The sequence below is a fragment of the Sitophilus oryzae genome, unplaced genomic scaffold, assembly GCF_002938485.1.
Source record: "Sitophilus oryzae breed Bouriz unplaced genomic scaffold, Soryzae_2.0 scaffold_1181_pilon_pilon, whole genome shotgun sequence".
Lineage (NCBI taxonomy): Eukaryota > Metazoa > Arthropoda > Insecta > Coleoptera > Curculionidae > Sitophilus > Sitophilus oryzae.
Genome location: NW_022145817.1, coordinates 1,148,644 through 1,167,760, shown reverse-complemented (window position 1 = coordinate 1,167,760; position 19,117 = coordinate 1,148,644). Strand labels below are relative to the sequence as shown.

The following is a 19,117-nucleotide window of genomic DNA, read 5'->3' as shown; positions in this document are numbered from 1 at the left end:
CTTTATGTCCTTATTTTAAAAATTTCAAATCATTATAACATCATTATTAATATATGATTAATATTAACTTGCGCGGATATTTCATTTGAATCTTTGTTGCAATGTTGCAGAAAAAACGTTTTAATCACCATTCAAAAACAATGTTTCTGTAGCAAGGTTTCATCAATCACGACACAACGTTTAGAAATCAACATTACAAAGCAAACTGTTTGGGGATTGACTGCAATGTTGCAAATGTAATGTGAGGTTCTTTGCTTGGTGGGTTTTTAATGCCGATTAAAAGTTGTCGACTAGATATTTTGTCGATTTCGGCCTCCATGATGAGATTAACGCAATTTTATTAATTGACCTTGATCCAAGTCGAATAGCAACATTCAAAGTATTTAATATCATTAACTTGAGAAAATTTTAAATAAGTACTCATTGATTTCTCATCAAAAAATATGAAAAAAAATCCTATAAACATGGGTATGGCAATGCATAGTTTAAGAGTTACAGGATATTTTTTTTTAAATCAGGTTTTTTTTAATTATCTATACTATTATTTTTTTTATTTGAAATTGCTGTAGGTTGGACTAATAGTAATAATAACACAGGCCGACAAAAAAAAATTTTTTCGATGTAACACAAAGCTCAATAGGATATTGTGGTAGAATGAACCTATCTAATCACGAAAGTGGCAAAAAAGTCGTAACACGTAAGGTTTTTTTTTGTTACATTAATAAAACATCATTCAATATTACAATATTCAATATATTAAGATAGCTATTCAAAACATGATTTAAGAACTTAAGCCTATATACCGATTATATTTTATAGTTTACACTCCTCAAACATTACTTATACCTAAAAAGTACAAAAACAATCGAAACGAGATCAAAACATAAACAAAAACTTTTACTTTTTCCTTTTATGAGGGACCGCGTCTTCTCTCTTCAAAACCAACAGTAATCACCCATCATGGCTGGATCCCATCGTCCTTGATAACGAATTTCCATTGTCCTTATGTCTTGATGGAATCTCTCACCTTGCTCATCACTGACAGCACCCATATTTTCAGGGAAAAATGACAAATGAGAATGGAGAAAGTGATTTTTTAAAGACATTCGGGCACCAAGCGATTTATAAGCATCTAAAGCTCATTAACCAATTGTTCGTAGTTCGCATCCTTATTGTTTCCCAAAAAATCCCCACTACACTAACAAATGAGGTCCATGCTCTGAGTTCCTGCCTGGTAAGCGTGTCTATGAAATTTGTGTCGTCCAACAATTTCCTGATTTGTGGTCCAATAAAAATACCCTCTTTCAATTTGGCATCACTCAACTGGGGAAAGACTTGCCTTAGGTATTTAAATCCATCACCTTCTTTTTATTCATAGCTTTCACGAAGTTTTTCATGAGGCCAAGTTTGATATGAAGAGGAGGCAGGAGGACGTCTTTGGGGTCTACAAGAGGGATATACTTGACATTTTGGGAACCCGGTTGAAATACACTTCTTTCTGGCCAAATTTTCTGTACATAATGATGATTTACTGCACGACTGTCCCACAAACAAAAGAAACAGCAATATTTTGTAAATCCTCCTGAAGTCCCACTAAAATTCCTATAACTTTCAAGTCCCCACATATCTGCCATTTATACCTGTTGTAGTTGATTCTATCTAAAAGCATGCGCATATTTTCATAAGTTTCCTTCATTGTCACTGAATGGGCAACTGGTATAGAGGGTTTTAAATTTCCGTTATGCAATAACACAGCTTTTAGGCTATATTTCGACGAATCTATGAATAAGCGCCACTCACAGGGAGAATGTTCTATAGAAAGTTCCTGCATTAAGCCATCGATATCAGTACATGCACACAACGAATCCTCCATACTGTAGAATGCAGCCTGTGTAATTAATAAAATAAAAATAAAAAAATATTTAATAATAAATTAGGTGAAATATATAATTTATTAATTTATTTTTATTTTAATTTTATTAATTATTGTGATTAATATAATTGCGTTTATCTCATCGAGGAGGCCGAATTCGACAAAATATCAAGAGATAACTTTTAATTGACATTAAACAGCATACACAATTTTGATATCAAAAGAAAGAAGTCAGAGGCGCACGCCTTTTTTTGAAAAAGATTTCAGTGATAACCCATATTTACGTCCCTGATGAATTTATCGACACTTCTTTAGCATTAAAATACATACCTATGTAGCACGTATAATAACTTTTACCCGCAAAATTTCGTTCAAATCACTAAAAGTACTTGGAAGAAAATTAGAACAAATCGAAATATTATTAAGACAAACCAAAACACCTTTTAGCTACGAAACAAAGCAGAATCGGACTTATGTTGTAATGAAAAATAAATCTTATTTTTATATGAGGAATCTTCCCGGAATCTCCTCACAAAAGATGGCACATGTTGTAACACCCTGTGTATGAAAAAAGTTTTTCTTCTACCATAACAAAAAAGTTAATCTCATGAAATTTGGTCTATCAATAAGTACAGAGTAAATATTCAAACGTCAGATTGCCCACAATCATATTTTACACAGATTCGGGTTTTCCACATCTCAACGAGAAATGAACAAAAAAAGCGTGTATATTATTATATTGTTGTCGTCGCACATTACATAAGGATAAATGAACCAAATAGGTCCTATGAATATTAAATACCCAACGGGATAACCACTTAGATCACTTTAAGATAATATGGTAAGCTTGAATTATTTAGTACCATTCAAAACGGATGTTGTGAATCGAGGTGCACACTCAAAATATTTTCCAAGATTCATATCCCGGTATAATTGAATTAGTTGCATATTTTCTTAAATAATTTGTAAATCACCTTTTACCTAGTAAGTGATTCTAAAGATTCAACTACACTTTATGTTTTGCCTGTCAGTTAAAATAGTAGACTGTCTCGAGAACAGATAGTAGATTTCTATATCGTCTTGCCCTGTCAAGCCTTAACGTTTTACCTGTCAGTTGAAAGGGTCAGGTAAGGTACACACTAGAAGTTATATCGTTGGTAAAGATTATGGAGGAAGGACTGCCTTTATCAATTATAGTATTATAACTAGTGAAGTTTAATAGAAAAATCCTGAAATTTTACTACAAAATTATGGTATAATATTTATGGATTAAATTTTACTTGTCAATACTCAAAACTAATTGTGAAAATAATATTTGATTGGAAATAATAATTAAATACATATCGTATTTTAACCATGTTTCATAGCTCCGCATTCCTAAGTGGATAGTTGTGAGATGGCCTTTCAGGAATAGCAGATTTGTGATTGAGGATTAAGCAAACGGATTCAGAAATGAATACAGAAGGAAGAGTCAGTATTTTTAAAGGAATTGAGTTCTACTGTTCAGTCCCAATAAATATCGAACTGCTCTCTTTGGAAGTTAATAAATACGATCAAATTTTGTCGCGCAGCAAGTACCCCAGAATGGAAGGGCATAACGAAGATGCGACTCAAAAAGGGCATAATAGACTATTCTAGAGGTTGATAAGTTAAGTTCCTTAGAAACTGATCTTAGCGCAAAACAGGCAGCGCATAGTTTCTTTGATAAAGCTTCGATGTGCAAGTCCCATTTTAACGAGTTGTCTACAATAAGTCACAGAAGAATTTCACAGAGTCCACGACTCGTCAATACTGGTGTTATTAAGTACAACAGGTCGTATTTTTATATGACAAAATTTTAGTTTCTGAAAGGTTGAGGCATAGGTGATTAGAATCGCACCAAGATTGAATGGTGCGTAAGTCACTGGATATAGTACCGTATGATCGAGAAAAAACGGCGTCAGCGATGGCTATGAAATGAAGATCGCTGTCATTTTATATGTAAAATTATATGGGGAATGTCGTCGATGTTCATTTCCAAGCCAACTGGACGCCGTTTTTATTCGATCATACGGTATTATATAGTGCCGTAACATCTGGGCCGCTCCAAGTGAAACTAGTATCGTCCGCAAAGAGGCAGATTTTACCGCTAATATCTAGAATCGCATGTCGTTGATAAACAGCAGAAACCAAATAGGACCAAGTACTAAACCCTGAGGGACACCACATTCTATAGTAGACAAGAAGACATAGACGTATCAATCCTCACAAGCTGCCTTCTGTTGCCAAGATATGTCTTAAGCCATTCGAGCGGCTGGACATGCGAAACCTGGACTCTAAAAAAGGGCATTATAAAGAAACAGCAGGTCGTACAACGCTCAATGGAACGAAATATGCTGAGAATAACCAGAAAGACCATAAAAGAATAGAGAGTATACGACAAAAGACCCAGGTACTACGATTATTACAGTATACATAGCGTGGGAGTAGTTTGATCTGAAGATTTTGAAATAAAAAAGGGGGTAAGGCAAGAGTGTATTCTGTCTCCAATGTTGTTCAATTTATATGTGGAAAGAGCATTCACTGAGTCAATCTCCGATAGTCCCTTTGGTTTGAAAATGAATGGCATTCCAATTAATAATATCCGATATGCGGATGACACAGTAATATTGGCAGACAATGCAAATGATCTCCAAATCCTTCTAAGTAAGGTCAACAACGAAAGCCAAAGACTGGGTTTAAATATAAATACTACAAAAACTAAATTTATGGCTGGTAGCAGAAACAATATTCCGAACACCAGAATTTACTTAAATGGAGAGGTCATCAAGCAGGTCACACAATTTAAATATTTGGGATGCATGGTTAACGAAACGTGGGATCCAGATCAGGAGATCAAATGCAGGATCGAACAAGCAAGATCTACTTTTCTGAGACTGCGAAAATTTCTCACAGATAGAAACTTGAACTTCGGCCTTAGAATGGTGAAGTGCTATGCCTGGTCCGTTTTGTTATATGGTGTGGAAGCATGGACACTGAAGGTAGCAACAATAAACCGAATTGAAGCCTTCGAAATGTGGACCCTACGACGAATGCTAAGAGGGCCCTGGGTCGACCGTGTTAGGAATGAAGACATTCTCAGAAGAGCTGGTCTAGAAGAACGTGAACTCTTCGAAATCATCAAGAAGAGGAAAATAGCCAAAACGTGGAGAACGCTATCACTTTCAGCGTCTGATTCTCCAGAGTAAAATAGAGGAGGCAAAAGGGACGGAAAATGGGGCCGAAGGACGCTATCCTGGCTGAGAAATATTCCTTATTGGACAGGCATACAGGACTTCGAAGCACTCCAAGTCGCAGCAGTTAATAGAACCATCTGATGAGGAAGAAAAATATGAACGCCTACGCAGGAATCTGCACGGCACCTTAAGATGAAGAAGACTACGAGTAGACGTCATCCACAGAATCAAATCCTTGAAGTGGCAATGGGCAGGATACCTGGCAAGAAGGACGTATAACAGATGGACCACAAAAATTACAAAATGGTACCCACGAGGTTTGGACCTGAGATGAGACCATGATATTAGGAAATTTGCAGGGATAACTTAGTCAATATAGCCAATAATACACAACAATGGGCTCAACTACAAGGAGAGTTTCTAAATATGTGAGGGAGGTCTAAACCATAATTGGGGGAAATGGTCGAATAAGCTGAAAATTATGATGACAATGAATAATTAAATATTTCTAAAGATACTTAAGATCATTTGGTGAATTATCGAAAAATATAATATGAAATGAAGATTGGCTGCTGTCATCGTCATTTCCAAGCCAATTGGACGTTTATTTTCTATCATAGGGTATTAGATTTTTAAAAGTTTCATATATACGTATTCCGTGAATATTAAGAAATCATATTGTTTTAACCATTACCAATCAAATTTTGATTATAAAAAAGCAGGAAGTGAAACTGATCTAAATATGAAGTGTATAGTAACTTTTACATGTGAGTTATAAAAAGGTTTTTTTTGCAGCAGGAAACAATCATTATATTAAACAGAAACATTTTTTTTGATAATGATATTTAACTTGAAGTTTTGGTTTGATTTTTTAGGAAAGTTTATAAGCCGAATATAGAAAAATTTTATTTTTCTTAGTATAGTATTTAGTACGTATTTAATAATTATACAAATAAATAAAATGAAAAGCACATATTACATATTGAGTGTACTTTAATACTATACTTTTGTAATAAATTAAAATGGTATTTATATTATCACTACTGTGTTATATTTTATTTATAATATAAAAATGTTTTTTAAACTGAAACATAAATTTAAGCATTATGTTATGATATACTACAATAATAAAATATCATTGTTGATAATGTCAAGACATGAATTTGAGCTAGTAATACAATTCTGTCGTAAAATATTTCTTTTAAACTTTATTATACACAATGCTATAAATAATTGAGAAAATCGCAAGTAAAAATTCCAGTGTACAGGGTGGGTCAAATTCGACGCTTTTAAATGGAAACACCCTTTTCTATAGGAGATAGACAAAAACTAATATCGGTGTCTGGAGCTCAATTTTTGTCAAAAACATGATGGTGAAAACCGCATATCGATATCTGTTACCGTTTCGGAGTTACGGGGTGTTTTTCAAAAATATGCATTTTTAACAAATCGCTGTAACTTTTTTGCTATGGAAAATTTTGTATTTTTATGAAAACATTTCCAAAGCACCTTTTTAAGTAGAATTTAATGGTTTAAGTATAATTTTTTTTAAATTAATAATTTAAGAATTATCAACAAAAAATTTGATTTTTTATATGGGACACCCTGTATATTTGTAATTTATTGAAAAGAATTTAAAATTACCTTTCCAAAAATATAACACACTTGATATTTTGCTCGATTCCTGATAGAGTATATAAAAATTCGCCGGCTTTAAATAAGTAGGCTTTGAACGGCACTTTGAATGCAAACAATTTCTAGCTGTGAGCATCAATTAAAACGAAAATAATATTTGCTATGAGAGATGCAGAATTTTATAACAATTTTATAATTTGGCTTGCCTGAAAAAAAGCCTTTTACGATTCTTTACTATCGATAGTTGCGCCCCGGTGGTACGAAAGTACTACCATTACACGCAGGCCGCTATCTCCCGTTCAGGATTTAATATCTAACCGACACTTTCCGACAAGTCGGAATTAACTATCTCTGCGCTGTGGTTGTCATTTTGTGGATCTGCCCAAGCTCACCTGATGATGGAGTAGGGCTCCGAAACCGGTAGTGAGAGCAGGTTGATCCACGTTATGACAAACACAGCGTAGAATTAAATTTCTATATGTGGCAAGAATCCTTATATAATTTTATTATATACCTATACTGCAAGAAATTTGTTTTCTATTTTATATTTTTAAAAAGTGCTCCTAATTCACCTACATTTGCTCACAACATTTTATTTCAATACAAACTGTCGTTATCCTTGGAGCTTCCGCGGCGTATGAGCGGCGCCACCCTGTATATGCATATTTTTAATCCTTATTATCTGACAGGTAAAGTTTTACGTAAAGAGCTATGAAGTGCGACTATCTTGAGATTATATTAAATTAGATGCTTCGAGGTGGCTATCGGCCTGATCCACCTGTTGACCTTTTCAGATCTATCGTGGTCCTCTTCTGAAGATCGGGGAAGTTGAAACTCATTGAAAGCAGGAATTATAAAATACAAAATCAAATCAATCATCTTCAAATCCCAACCCAGCCACACCTACCAATTTTGAGCTATAGGTTTACTTTGGTTTGGTCTAAAAAAATCCAAATTTTTTTTTAAAAAAATTACAAATTTTCAAAAAAAAATTCGCGCAAAAACAGCTCATAATCGTGTTTCTTGGGTCGAAATATACTACCCCTAAAAATATTTGCACTTATTTAAGACTCACCCTGTATATAATAGGGAAAGATTGACCAAAACATAAGGCGAAAAAATAGCAAAAAAATCCACACGGGCCCCTCCTTACATTGCCACCCGGGCCCCTTTGGCCTAGTACGACCCTGGATCGACGTACTGTACTAAAGAAACATAGGAGTATAAATCCTTGTGTTTGCTTTAGCGTGATCGTAACGGAAATTACGGAGATAGCAGCATTTCGGTGGCTATTTCAGATCACTGGGAGTTAGCAGATATTGAGTTAAAGTAGCAAATTTTCTTTAGTGGGAAAAAATGTATTTACTTTTCCTACTTATAGAGTATTAACGTAAAAAATGGAGTTAGCAGGTTATCACGTTTCACTGACGAATATGTTTCTAAAGACCACGACGGAGAAAAATCAAAAGCTTTCCATGATCTAAGTAAAAACAATCTTTGGATTGTTAGGGGGTGTCTCCCTGAGGGTGTGTCTGCAACAGGACACTGTCTCCTCAATGAACACCTCAGACGCTTAGAATCAACTACGAGTCAGACCCAATGGGGAAAATGAAGAAACACCAGAACACCTCTTTCCTGAGTGTGGCAAATTTATTTATTTATCGTATGGCAAGCACATCGTTTAACGTGGAACCCGGCCTGTTCTATGGGAACTGTCTCCATTATTTTGGTGGCGATGCGGTTCTACAGAAGTATTTCTAAGAGCTTATTGATTGAGTTCAGCAATGCCACTGGGCGATAGCTTTTCGGTTCATCGCTCGGCTTTCCTGGCTAGGGTGATGATTTTTGAGCGTAGTGTGCCAAAGTGACAACTATTCGTACCATAAACTTTGGTACGGAGTGATATCGGAGGTGGAGAACTACCCTCCGTAAAACCGTCTCAGATACTGACTTTTGTCAAAGCCCTGAGACTGTATGATGAGCTATAACTCACAATAGAGCAAAATAGATCTATAAAGTCGCGGTGACTAACTCCCCTCCTTTCATGCAATTGACATCTACATCTACATCATTAAACAGCTTTTTTTAAAGCTAAATTTGAAGTATCAAAATAAAAGGAACTTCATTCATGTCTAGTACAGCATGACAAACAGTTCTTAATATTGAAAATTCTTCATTATATTGAAATATATTTTCTTGCTTCTTAAGGAGAGGTCATTTTCTTCTAATCCCTTCGCATTCTTCCACTTCAAGATCTACGCTTTAGAATAGACAAGCCAGACCCAACCTTAGTTGGCGCTGGAACGTGCTGTTTTTCATCTTTCACTTGTTTCTTGGTTCGCCGTACTTAGCGGGCAACTTGATCTCAGCGAGGCAAGCGTGGTTGGCTGGCAAAAGTAGGCCGCGCTGAAACAATCGACCATCGCGTAACATTGAGCGATCGAAGCTCGAGTAGCGCGTACCGACCAGTCGATTTTCGCGTTGGATCAATTGATTTTTCATCATTTCCATTGAGTTTTTCGCCGATTTCAATATCGATCGAGGCGTGGAATGCCTTTGTAGAGTGTTTGCATCGGTTGGATACATCCATTCGGGTCAGCGTCGTGTGGTATATTATGGTTTTGGCAGATAAAAGCATTACCATGGACTCGGTAAGCGGTTAGGCTAGTTCTCGGCTGTTTATACAGGGTGGCAATTTGAACAGTAGCAATTGGGAACATCTCTTAAACTAAGAAATACTATAGTTACTAAAAAATTATCAGGAAGGATGGGAGGAAGAACATTGGTTTCTCCATGTAAATTTGAAAATTCTATGGCAATTTTTTTCTCTAAGTAAAATTCAAGATTATTACTGTTCAAATATGTTGCTTACTCTTAAATTATGTTTTAAATATGCAAAAAATATGAAAAAAGTTCCTATAAACAATTTTATGTAGTTATTTTGTAACTAAGCAACTTTTTTGAAGGGTGTTATTTCTAGTAATAATGGCCTTATTTAGGCAGATCACATTAAAAAATCACTTTAAAATATTAAATTTCAATATGCAACTAAAATAAAGTATTAAATTATAGCTCATAATATTGATCTTCAGTGCTACTTTCAATATAATCAATACTATCAAATTCAGAAGAAAATAATGGTATTTAAGATCTGAGGCACGTATAGCCGCCCATACTTGATTTTTTTTTATCTCAAAAACTGCGACTTTGACTGATGTTGATGTTATTAAAAATTTTGTTGCAAATATTATTCGTAATCTTAAATTGAAAACCGCGTTTCGCTAGCTACTGTAATTTTGGAGTTACGATTTTTTAAAATTTTTAACCCCCTTCCATACCCCCTTGCCAACCCCCCAACCCCACCAAAAACTAATGGCCAGATTCTCGGGTGCCACAGTACTTTTGTGCCAAATTTGGTTAAAATCGGTTTAGCGGTTTTTGAGTTATCGTGTTATAAACGGACAGACAGACAGACAGACAGACACCATGAAAATATTTTGTATTTAGGTCATTTTTGACCCAAATAACTAATTTTGAGTGAAATGTTTTAATAAAAGCTGCCCCCTAGCTTCTAGACACCCTATCTCGGTTAATTTTGATTTGGGCAAAAAAGTACAGAGACCATTTTTATGTAAAATTGGACGCCCTAAAACTTTTATTTTAATTTTTTTAGTCCTTACCGTTTCTTCGAAATTTCGAAAAAATGGTGAATTAAAAAAAAATCTGTCAATTCGTTTTTAGATCTTTCAAAGTAACTTAATTATATCAAAAATTCAAAAACTTTTTACCAAAACTTCGTATTTGAGGGCCTATTTTCTTGGACTAATAAAGGATAAAGACAATGGAGGTTCGACTTAAAAATTTTAGTTTACATGAAACATCTTGTCTACCGCCATTAAACTAACAGAATTATTTTTAAGCTGTAATGAGTTTGATTGTATTTCTCGTGTCCGTATCGTTACGTAAATTATCCGCAACGGAAATATATTATTACCTACGCCACTGATTAATAATCAGTGGATTAATTTATGTAAAGTGTTGATCGACTAAAGCCCTATACTCACTATTCGCTGATGCGTAGAGTTCATTGGTCCACGCGTCCATCATAGCGGTTATGATGCGGTTTGTCGATGCGATTTATTAGTTCGTTTGGAAATTCGTCCGTTGTGTTCGAGATATTTCTTTTGATGGTTCTCCCAAAACCGATATTCCGTCAAAACAACGCATCACATCGACGCATTGGCGCATCAAATCGCATGCATTGACGAACAGCATCGACGCATAGTGAGCGACACAGTGATGAGATTTAAACGTGAGAAGTGTCATAGAATTAAAATTATATGGAAAATATCATATACCTATCGTCACTAGATGCCGTTTTTTATTATACGGTGCATGAAACTTTCATGTTAGTGTTTTTTAAACCCACGATATTATAGTTCATCATTCCTGAATATCTGCAACCAACTAATAATGTATGCTGCAAAGTATATGTTACTTTGTGAATTATCAAAGTATCTGATGCAATAAAATTCCATTAAAATATATTTTGCAATTTTGGACATATGATCAAAATGGAAATAATTAATCAACTTCAACATATTTCACTTAGAAATTCTCATATGCGTTGATTTAATTTACGTTTTAAGTAAGTACCTAGTATGCATATTAAATTTAACCGGCCTCTTAAAGCTGAAGTTGCTTTATGGTATTATACCGTTAGCTTAAGTAGCGATATGACATTTAAATGATCAACTTATACTTCGTCAAGTTTAAACTTTATAAACAAGGGTTCTTGGATGCTTGAAATTTCCCAATAAGTTAGAAACTAGTAATTTTGTAGAATATTGTCTAGCAAATGGAGAAGGCTATAGGCCATCTTCGGCGTTATTAAGGAATTTAATTTAACACGGAAATTGTATTACATAGTATTATTAATCATTGTATCTTGTTAGGCTTATCTTTTGTTGGCTAAAGATAATAGAGACCTCTCTAACGTGACGCTTACATTTAAAGAAGCAGATGATTAACTAGATTTAATTTTAATCAAAGTTTTAATCATCTGCTGATGTTACAACCGTTGATATATATAGCGAAACGCACCTCCAGTGTTAAAAGTAAGGTGTTTTGGTTATGTAATTTGGTAAATTAGTGATTTATTTTGCTGTTATAACACGAAAGGTGTTAAAAAATCCCAACTGTAATTCTACACTCTGTAAAATATGTAGGCTGAAACGCTATGTCAGATATTGATCATTAAATGTTAATAAAAAAAGTGATTTAATTTAATTCTGTACTTTGTTTCTTTAGTTTCTTTGTATTTGTATTTTTTTTTCAGTATATCTGCACTAACAGTCAATCAACAGGCCAATCTAAGTTTTACAGAGTAAAACTTAGATTTGCATGCAATTTTCAAATGAACTTTCCTTTCTCGGATGGTTAATAGAGTTTGTATGAAATTACGCAAAAAGTGCAATTTTACACCAATGGATTTTTGTTTAAATCACATGTTTTCGTTCAAAACAACTTTCTAGTTTGCTCAATCAATTTATGTTATTCTGTTAACATATTATGTTATATCACAGGAAATGTTTAAATAAAAAGTCATACATAGGGAAAAGAAGAAATAATGCGAAAAGCAGACTTTATTTTAAATCCATTTTACAGATTTGTTTAACTGTTAATTTTATTGGTAAAAATAGGTAAAGCGTTTAGCTCATTTAAGAGTTCAGAATTATTAGAGTTAAGCAAGAGGACATGTCATTTTTATTTCAATAACGAGCCAATAATTAATTATATAATCAATAACCAATAATTAATTATATAATCAATTTAACTAAGTTCTCTAAACCACTATAAATACAAATTGTGGGTTAGGTTCAATTTTTTTTCTCTTCTTAAATAAATTTAGGCGTTAACATCCAATCTCCAATTTAATAGTTGTTAGTAAGAAGTTTCACGTCTATCTATACAGGGTGTCCCAGAAATAAGTGCAAGTATTTTAACTGGTAGTATAGTTCAACCCCAGAAACACGCCTATGGGTTTCTTTTGGCGAAAAAAAAATTTTGAAAATTCGAAATTTTTTGGAATAAACTAAAAAACATAATTTCTCGATAATATGGCAACATAGGTAATAGATTAAATTTACAAGAAAGAAAATGCAGAAAAGATCCAGTGGTTCTCAAAATTTTAGCAAAAAATATTTTTTTTTCGGAAATTTCAAAGTAAAATAACTCCGTTATTTTGGACTTATTTGAAAAACGATAAAGAGAAAATATATTTCTTTTATCGAGTTTTACCACCCCTAAAAATACTTGCACTTATTTCTGGAACGCCCTGTATAATTGTCTATCTATTTTAAGGAACATTTTGGCTGTATTTGTCAAATTTCTAATACAAATATAATCAAAATCAGAAACAAGCTTATCGAAGGGATTTTTTAAAACAAGTTTTATCGAATTCGAATATTTCTGACTAAGAAGTCAAGGCGACTAGCAGCTATTTGACCTTTCCAAAATGTATTTGATAGTGGTCTGTTGCAACCAACTTTTTTATCATTTTAGGCCCACTATATTTTCAAAACAAAAAATATTTTCTAAGCGTTCCAGTCGACCGAGCGTTTTATGTGTAATATAAAATGTATAATTAGCCATGTTAATCGTGAGAATTAAATTAGCAACAAACAGAAATAACGTCAGGTTTTAAAATATCTACCGGCGTCGCGTCGGTTGGATAGATTTTCCATTAGTTGAGGTTCTTTCCTATTCAATCGAGATTCGCACAGTGGTTAGCATCTTACACGGATCGGTACGAAATACGGATACCGTAAAACTTTCATCATTTTAGAGTTCAATACATTTTGTTCTAGTAAGTCCATTATAAGGACTTTTTAAGCAATATGTGGTTAACTTATTTGTCTTTTTAACGTCTTTAAAAAAGTCTTCATCTGTCTTCTGTCTATTATATGAGGAAAAACAAAACGTCATTAATTTTGCGAAAGTTTGATGGAGTCTTCCAGGATCTTGAGTTCCACTTTAAGCTGTTTTATTAAGTTGGGTTTTCCACTTGGAAAGCAGAACAGTTCTGGTCTAGTTAGTGGTGTGTTCTCTCCTTTTTTAGCTGGATCATTTGTTTTTTCATTACCTTCTATCCCTTAGACTGGCACCCAGAGTCCCCCTCCCCCTTCCTATCGCTCTATGAGAGTACGGTGACATTATGATATCGCATTTGTTGTTTGTTGTGTCTTTCCATGTTGTTCTGTCTTGCGCAGCAGTATTGGCCTCGTGGAGACTACGACCTATTCATAGTCTTCATTTGGTCAACGCAACGATTTGGAAATCTCCCTCTAGGATATTTCCCGTTCACTTTTCTCTCCACAATTAGCTTTTCTAAGCGTTTGGTGTTCCTGGATATGTAGCCAAAGGATTTTAAATATGATTGATTTATTGATGTTGACAGTCTTGATTCGATAGTCAGTTGTTGAAATAAGAATTGAGAATTGAATTGTTTGTACGGTGAGCTGTGTACGGTACTCGCAGCAACCGTTTTTAACACCATATTTCTAAAAAAACCTCGATTTTACGTCGCATTGCCAACTTCAATGTCCAGGTCTCCGAGGCATCAGTGGCAATGGGGAAAACTAGGGCTCTTAGTAGTCTTAGTTTGTTGCTAATTGAAACGGCTGAATCTTTCCAGATTTTATTGAGTTTGGTCATGGAATATCGTGCTATACGCAGTCTTTTCTTGATTTCTGCATCACATCCTCCTTTATTTGACACGAACGAGCCAAGGAATATGTATTGATCTACAACTTGGAAACCTGCTATTTCTGTTGTATTCGTGGGTTTTCGATCGATAATCATTAATTTTGTTTTTCTTTTATTTAATTTTAACCTATATCTTTCGCTGACCACCTCTAATTTCTGCGTAATAAACTTAAATTCATCAGCGGAGCATGCGAATTCGTTACTTGTTTACCGCCTATAGTGATACCACCGTTGTAATCTTCCAAAACCTCCCTCATTATAGAGATTCGCCACATATATTTAATAGTAACGGAGACAAAATGCACCCCTGGCGCACTCCTGCCTCCAAATCAAATGCATCCGAACTGAAGTTGTTTATTGTCACTTCTCCTCTACTGGTTCTCGTACAGATCTCGAATCAGCTGGATAAGGTGTTGAGGAACTCCCATGTTGGTTGCGACTCCCCAGCATCTCTAGGCATTCTTTAACTGACTTCGAATTGATGGTTACACAGCTGATCGCTTTTAAGGATGCTAGACCATCGTATAAGATGGCTATTTCTTGTTTTCGATAGTTCCTATCTAAGATAAGTTGTACGCATCTTTTAATAGCGTAGATTTCTACCTGAAAGAATCCAGCACACTCGTTAACCCAAGCACACCTATGAAATAGTGTTGTTTTTTATGTCACTGTCATTGAAATGTAATATGGACATGATATCAAACTGGGCCATACTAAATATTATTTGGCAGTTATTTAGCAAATAAATCAATATATTTTAATCCTTCATGCATGTACAATTTCTACATATGTATAGATACGACATTTTAATGTTAATAAAGACCAATAATTCCTTTCACCAAATATAAACTACGGTCACTTTCCAGTCAATAAACAAGGGTGTAATAATAAATGGTTAATGGTATAACATATCGTAAAACTACAAATCGCGAAATTTTAAACTAAGTGACTATAAAAGGTGTCCTACACAAATACTTCATCGCTCTTTCATATAAAATTTTTAGCTATTATTAAAATATTCTGACACTATCATGAAAATAATATTGGGATTTCCCTAAAATTAATTTCGCATTTACCATTGGTTGATTAAATATCTGCGGATATGTTTTATGTTTTCAAATTAATGAGAGTATTATCAGAATTTCATGCTTCTTCCGGAAACTGTTATCTAAAGTCCATTATTTTAAAATATAAATAAGACATTCCGTAACACGACTAGAGATAAACAGTTACTAAAGACTATAATTTATATTACCGAGAGACTTCAATCAACGCAGCTCAGCTGGCTAATTTTGTATGATATCGACGTTCTTTAAGCAGTTCTTACAAGGACGCCAAAATGCGTAAGTGCAATAAAATCTTCGAAACACGCTACCTGGAAGTATACAAATTTGAGATAAAGATCGTGACACCAACGTGAGACTTGGCATTTTGATTGGCCGGATTATAGTATTTAATATTGGTGCGTATTCAGTGACATTGGAAAATTATTACTATTGTTTTGAAATTATTAAATCGCCAGAAGATTATTGAAAAAAAGAAGAGGAATCAATTATTAAATTATTAATGAAGAGATAATAAATAATTTAAGTGTTTTTTTTTTTCATTATTAATTTAACTGATTTGTTCCATTTTTAACTGGCTAGAACAACTTTTTTCTTTTTGGAGATTATACTTATTATTTTAACAGAAATATCGATTATTGAAAAGCTTTGCAAATGGTAAGGTTCAGGAAACCGGTGGTCTAAGTCGTACCACTAGCCACTAGGCTTCCTATATCCTACCTGCTATCTCAGATATATCTACATACTCATATTTAATAATTATATTAATGGCTTCACCACGATTGATCACATACATACACTGAGAGAAACTATCAGCCGAACAAAAGAATACGAACTTCCACTTTCCATAGCTTTTATAGATTTTGAGAAGGCTTTCGACTCGATATCGATTTCGATATCCTAAGGCAATAATAGAACCTTGGCGAAACAAATTATTGACAGGCCTTGTATAGAAACTGTCGCCGATATATACAAAGAAGCCAAAGCATGAGTAATGATATATAAAACAACTCCAGAATTCCCAACTGGCAAAGGAGTACGACAGGGAGACGCGATATCCGACGCGAAAGCTGTACTTCTAGTGTTGATATACAGATTGTTAACTGGACGGTTACTTATTGGGGAACAGATTGGCAACACTGCCTACATTCCAAATGAGTACTAAGTTAAGCTGCCGACTAAGAGCGGACAGTGGTTGCCATATTTCAACCATAAAGCTCTTGCCGCAAGTAATAAACAAATTAACACCCTGTATATCTGATAGATAATTTTCCGTCAACTAGACTGGACCAACAAAGGATTAAAAATAGATGGAGAATATCTTAACCATCTAAGATTTGCTGATGGTATAGTCGTAATTGCTAGTAGTCCTGAAGAACTACAAACACAAATTAACGAACTAAATACAGCCAGCAATAAAGTAGGTCCCAAAATGAATTTAGCATAAACTAAAGTAATAGAATGCCACTTTTGACCAATGTGTGGTACTACTAGTCATGACTTATGCATGCGAAACCTGGATACTCAAAACCGACATTATAAGGAAACTGTAGGTCACACAACGCTGAATGGAACGAAAAATACAGGGTGGTTCGAATTGTATTCCGGAAACTTCGGCAGCATATTCTGCAGATAAAAATAAATAAAAAAGTTGGTATAAATGTAGGTCCTAAAATGCTTATTTTTAGAGATACAGAGTGTAGAAGTTTCATTTTTATTTCTATTTTTTCTAAATAATTTCTGAAGTACCGTCAATACTTGGATGAAAATTGGTGTCTGGGAGTTTTTGGACGTAAGTATTTTGATTTTGATGTCAATATGACTCCTACTACATGTGTTTTAACTGTTTTGAAGCGTAATAACTTTTTGTCCGTACCTGTATAAAATTACCTAGCGAAAAAATATACATCTCTGTGACTTTTTATGTAAAAAATATATCTTTGTAAAAATCGCTACGAGCAACTGTTCTTAAGATATTTAGAATGGAAATAGTCAATACATGTCATTATTGACGAAAAATAAACACGTTGAGTATAATTAGATAGTTATTTCACTGAAATAATAAATTTGAAAATTTTTATTTTTTTTAAATTAATCATAAATTTTTCTGCAAAAAATGATGATAAAACAGTTTCTGTTGAAATTTTGGCACAAAAATATTTCAAATTTATGATTTCAGTTTAATAACTATTTAGTCAACATGTTTAATTAATTTCAATGATGACAGGTATTAATAATTTCGATTTCAAATATCTCGAAAACCATTACTCGCAGTGATTTTTATCAAGCGACCTTTTTTACGTAAAAAACGTCGTAAATGTATATTTTTTTACTCAGTAGTTTTATACAGGTACGGATGAAAAGTTATTATTCTTCAAACCGGTTAAAAAATATGTAGGTGGCGCCCTCTACTAGTAGGAGCCATATTGACATCAAAATCAGTTGCTCATGCCAAAAAACTACCAGACACCAATTTTCATTCAAATATTGACTTTACTTCAGAAATTATTTGGAAAAAATCGAAATAAAAATGACACTTCTACACCCTGTATCTCCCAAACTAAGCATTTTAGGATATACATTTATATGAACTTTCTTACTTATTTTTATCTGCAGTATATAAATGAAATAAATAAATAAATAAATAACGTCTTTATTTTTTACTCGGCGAAATTCAGCAGAGCTGTTAAGTTAACCGAGCATATAAAAAAAGTAAATAATATAATACATTCTTAAAAAATAACATTCAAAGAAAAAAGAATTAGTAAGAAAAATGAAAATTAACAATATACTTTAGATAAGGAAAATCAACAACTTAATAAGTTAAAGTAAAACAGTAAAAATGAAAATTGTTCCGTAAAGGATACAAAAATTAATAAATCAAATTATTGTGTAATTCTATATCCGCTCAACATATAAGTTTTTAATTTTGTTTTGAAAGTGAACGTCTTTAAATCAAGGGAGTATAGATTCAAGTTGGAATTGTACATCTTGGTTGCCAGGTAGGAGAAAGAACGCTGATATAGCGCCGTGCGATGTTTGGGAATTTCCATATTATTACACTGCCTTATAGCATAGTTAGAGTATCGAAATTTAAGTTTATTAGTTAAATACTCAGGAAAACCATTCCGCAAAATTCTGTGTAAAAAACATGCAAAATGTAACTTTTGTCTGTCTTCAATATTTAGCCAATTCAACATATCTAGTTTATATGTAACATGGTCTCTCGATCTTAATCCGTATATTAAGCGAATACATGAATTTGTACTTTCTGTAACTGTCTCTTAGATTTTTGATCGAGACAAGGCCCGTAAACAAAATTACAATAATTGACTGTGATAATACAAGAGCCTCACATAATTGCTTTTTTTAATTTATAGTTTAGAAAATCTTTGTTTTTGTATAGGTTTCTTAAGGAGATGAACGATGCCCTGACCACTTTACTCACTTGAGATCTAAACCTCAACTGCGAGTCAAATATAAGTCCTAAATATTTTGATTCCCTTTCTACGGAGATAATCGAATCAGACATTTTTATTTTCATGTTCTGGGCCGCCCAGTTA

General features: G+C 33.7%; 1 protein-coding gene across 1 annotated transcript in view; it reads left to right on the top strand.

The window, feature by feature from the left end:
* The first annotated feature begins 9,091 nt into the window (after nucleotides 1-9,091).
* The window catches only part of LOC115891453 (DNA-binding protein D-ETS-4), a 67,813-nt gene continuing 57,787 nt past the window's right edge, over nucleotides 9,092-19,117 (top strand). Inside the window, exon 1 of the mRNA XM_030911903.1 lies at nucleotides 9,092-9,374. Within this exon, the coding sequence (XP_030767763.1) occupies nucleotides 9,339-9,374 (36 nt within the window). The 5' untranslated portion in view covers nucleotides 9,092-9,338. The remainder of the gene's footprint in view (nucleotides 9,375-19,117) is intronic.